Source organism: Eurytemora carolleeae, unplaced genomic scaffold, assembly GCF_000591075.1.
Source record: "Eurytemora carolleeae unplaced genomic scaffold, Eaff_2.0 scaffold635, whole genome shotgun sequence".
NCBI classification, from domain to species: Eukaryota; Metazoa; Arthropoda; class Copepoda; order Calanoida; family Temoridae; genus Eurytemora; species Eurytemora carolleeae.
The window spans coordinates 190,885-194,620 of record NW_019396549.1 but is presented as its reverse complement, the minus strand read 5'-3'; the positions used below and the strand labels follow the sequence as shown (position 1 = coordinate 194,620).

General features: G+C 35.3%; 1 protein-coding gene across 1 annotated transcript in view; it reads right to left on the bottom strand.

The window, feature by feature from the left end:
* Nucleotides 1-2,311: 2,311 nt before the first annotated feature.
* LOC111705322 (putative protein TPRXL) overlaps nt 2,312-3,736 on the bottom strand; it is a 21,592-nt gene continuing 20,167 nt past the window's right edge. Inside the window, exons 6-7 of the mRNA XM_023477823.1 lie at nt 3,206-3,334; nt 2,312-2,402 (exon numbers count right to left, since the gene is read on the bottom strand). Of these exons, the coding sequence (XP_023333591.1) occupies nt 2,312-2,402; nt 3,206-3,334 (220 nt within the window). The remainder of the gene's footprint in view (nt 2,403-3,205; nt 3,335-3,736) is intronic.

Sequence of the window (3,736 nt, the reverse complement as noted above, 5' to 3'; positions counted from 1 at the left end):
GTGGGGGTGGGTTGAATGGGATGACTGGAGGTTTAGAAGAGATGGATGACTGGATGAGAGCTGAAGTATCTGTGGTTGGGTCGGATGAATGGTTTGAACCTATCCTTGAAGTGGGTTGTCTGGATAAAGATCCAGGTTCATTAGAACCAGAGGAAACCCGGTTTCTTAGATTGTTAATCTCATTCTAAACATTGATCAATAGATTGTAAACATTGAACAATAGATTCTAAACATTGATCAATAGATTCTAAACATTGATCAATAGATTGTTATCATTGATCAATATATTTTTAAACATTGATCAATATTTTTTTTATGTAGGATTTATATTTATTTCATAAATGTAGATCTAAGCATACTATTTGCACACGAAAAACTGTTTTGCATAAAAATGAAATTTGAGCTTTAGTTGCCTTAGAAGTGCATTCTTTAACATTCTACCGGCTATTAGTTTTTTTTCAAATAGATTCTAGTACAATAGCTGGCAACGTAGAATTTTTACACTTTTAGTAGAGCTGTATTCTGACGTCACAAGTGTCAATTATTAATAATAGTGCTAATTTTAGAATAAAGTGCTTTTCTTCCAGCAAAATAGGTGCAATTTTATGTGTTCTTTTTTCTGTTTTTACACTTTTTTTTATTAAATCTTGGAAAACATATCAACTAATGTGAGAAAATTTTGTTTTCCTTGTTATATTTGACACTTGTGACGTCGTATATAATTGGTCAATTTCTCTGTTGCCACCTATTGTACTTGATAATCTATTTGGGTTTTCTCATGTTTCCAAAATTTTCTTCTTTAATTATTTCCGACTTTACTGGGAAAGATCAAAGAATGCTACAAGCCGTGAGTGGCCCAGACATGACAGTGAGTGTCAGGTTTGGAACACTAAGCACTGTTTTGAACTTGTATCCCCTGCTTTTGTTTAAATTTTTACTTTGCTCACCTTCCAACTGATATCCCGTTGCAGAGGAAAACTTTGACGCTCCTGATCAGATTCACTTTCACTAAAAAAAGTGAAAAAATAAAAAAGTTTTATCTTTTAATATTTGAACAATATCACCGGAATATTTGAACAATATCACCGGAATAACTCATGGCTGTCGATAAAATGTGCGACCAATGGAAAAGATGATATTGGCAATATTTACAAAATTGTGGGTTTTCGGTTAGATTCATGATTAGCAGATGATATAATTTACTTTAAAATGTCAATTTGCGTCTATTTACGTCAACTTATTTATGTCAATTGTCGTCAACGGTCAATTTACGTCTTTATACGTCTATTTACGTCAATAAATTTACGTCTATTTACGTCAACTAATTTACATCGATTAATGTCGGTAATTTCCTAGTATACGATTTTTGGACNAGAAGCGATCAAAAGCGCTTTTTTATCGCATTAAGCCTATACCCCCTTTCATTTTTCGCGAACACTCCCTTTAATACAGTTCAAAATATTGAGCTTGAAATAGACAATAGTTGATCACGTTTCCGTAAGACCGTTATTTTGAGGACCTGGAATGTATGTCTGAAGGAGTAAACACTAAATTTTTTTCCGATCGATTGAATTAAAGATGGATCCCTACAGAAGACAATGGAACCAGATATGTCACAGAAATAGTTAAAAACTTTCAAACAAAAACCCAGATCTCTAGTCACCCCCACCCCCCCTCCCCCCGTGATAGACTTATTTGCAAGTAAGCTCTAAGGAATAAGGATACCTGACACTATTCTAGATGATATACTGCCTGTTCAAGCATTGTCTATTCATGCAATACAATGCAAACACCAGATATTTCAAAAATATACTTTTAAATTCTCAATTACATGAAAACTTGAACGGAAATACAGAATGGGGCCTAGAAAGGATAAAAATAGATTTAAAAAGATGAAACACAAAATGTCGAATAAAATGAAAAGGAAAACAACAGTTATACGATAATGTGCAAAAGAAAAGGTGGTGCGCGAAGGAAAAGGCGGATCGGAAAGAAAAAGGTGGTGCGGAAAGGAAAAGGTGGCGCGGACAGGAAAAGATGGCGCGGAAAGGAAAGGTGGTGCGGAAAGGAAAAGGTGTTGAGGAAAGGAAAAGGTAGTGCGGAAAGGAAAAGGATATCAAATGGAAAGTGAAGACGGAAAACTGTACTCATGGAAAGATAAATGAGAATAGACGAAAATAGAAAAGGGAACGGCCGAAAGGGAAAAAGGAAAATGGATTAAGCTGGAGTGGTGTCTAGACACTAGACACTAGACACTAGACACTAGACACTAGACACTAGACACTAGACACTAGACACTAGACACTAGACACTAGACACTAGACACTAACCTGAGTGTTAATGCAGAAATCTTCTTAGGTTCTGCTGAAGTTCTTCTATTGAAGGGAGGAGAGGACTTCATCCTGAATTAAAGATTATTTTCTAACCTTCACAAGTTTAAGCTTCAGCAGTTTTAAATAATTAATCATGACGTGTGCATATTCCCCATCCCCTCTTCCGCTTTTTCATTTCAAGTCACATTGTAACAGTGAGATATTGTCGTCCAGAAGCAAGGCAAATTTTGACAATTTCCATCTTTCATTTCGCTTGCATAAATCAGTTAGATACAAATTAGTAATATAAAAAAGGAATAACTCCATTATTGTTGCTCTCTCAGAAGAAGGATGTGAATAAGACATGTCGTTTTATATATGGAGGTTGACTTGAAACTACGTTTACAGTTCATTGAAAACATCCTTTTGTTGTTTATCCTTCTGTCCCCAGAGAGCTGAATAATATATCTTTAAAAGCCTCCAATAATCCCTAAGTACGACTCAAAAACAGTCTTTTCTTTTTACACCTATTTGTTGTAAATACCCTACTCCAGAACGGTTTCTCTAACACGTATCTATCCAGGTACAACTCAGATTCTCTTGACTATCAACATCAACACTTGGCTACAATCTCGTAAGTATCGATCCCAAATGAAAGGGGAGGATACTTAACCTATTTATCAAAACAGGGAACCACACAGATACAATCTCGTGATCTATCAACGTCACTACCACTGGGCGCGAACTCGTATTTAGATGAATAATAGGGATAGATATAAACGTAGTTAATCTAGTCACAATGCATGTTTTAATCATGTTACTTAGATTTATCTAGGTATGCTCAGGTTAACAATTATGGGGATTGCTACGATATTTGCAACATCCTTACATACCTATCTGACCACCTGAAGGAGGAGGTTGTATCAGTAGAAGGTGGTGGAGTACTCCTGCTTGAAGATGGAGTAGATGACAAAGGTGTGGAGGAGGAAGGTGAGGTCTGGGTGGATCCTTGAGGGAAAGATCTAAAACATTGAAATAAAAATGACATCTATAGAAGAGAAAAAGGGCAACCATAAACTTGTATTAAAATGTATTCATTGCACCTTTCTTGCTCTGTTAATTTTCGTTTCTCTATAACCCTCTTTGCATTGAAGCAGCCCCCCCCATTTGTACTTTTTATAGATGCATGTTTATTTGAACCCCCTTTAGTTGGATTACCATTTAGATCATATATGTATTATATATCCGCGTAAGGATAAGTATGTAAATACAATAATAGGCATGGAGTTTAATATAACAAATTGTTTGGGTTTAATGATATAATTTAACCTTGTATACAAATAAACCCATATAGTATACAGTATACATCTTAATAACTCAATGTGTATATAAACAAATGCCACAGGCTTTGGGGGCACTAGACA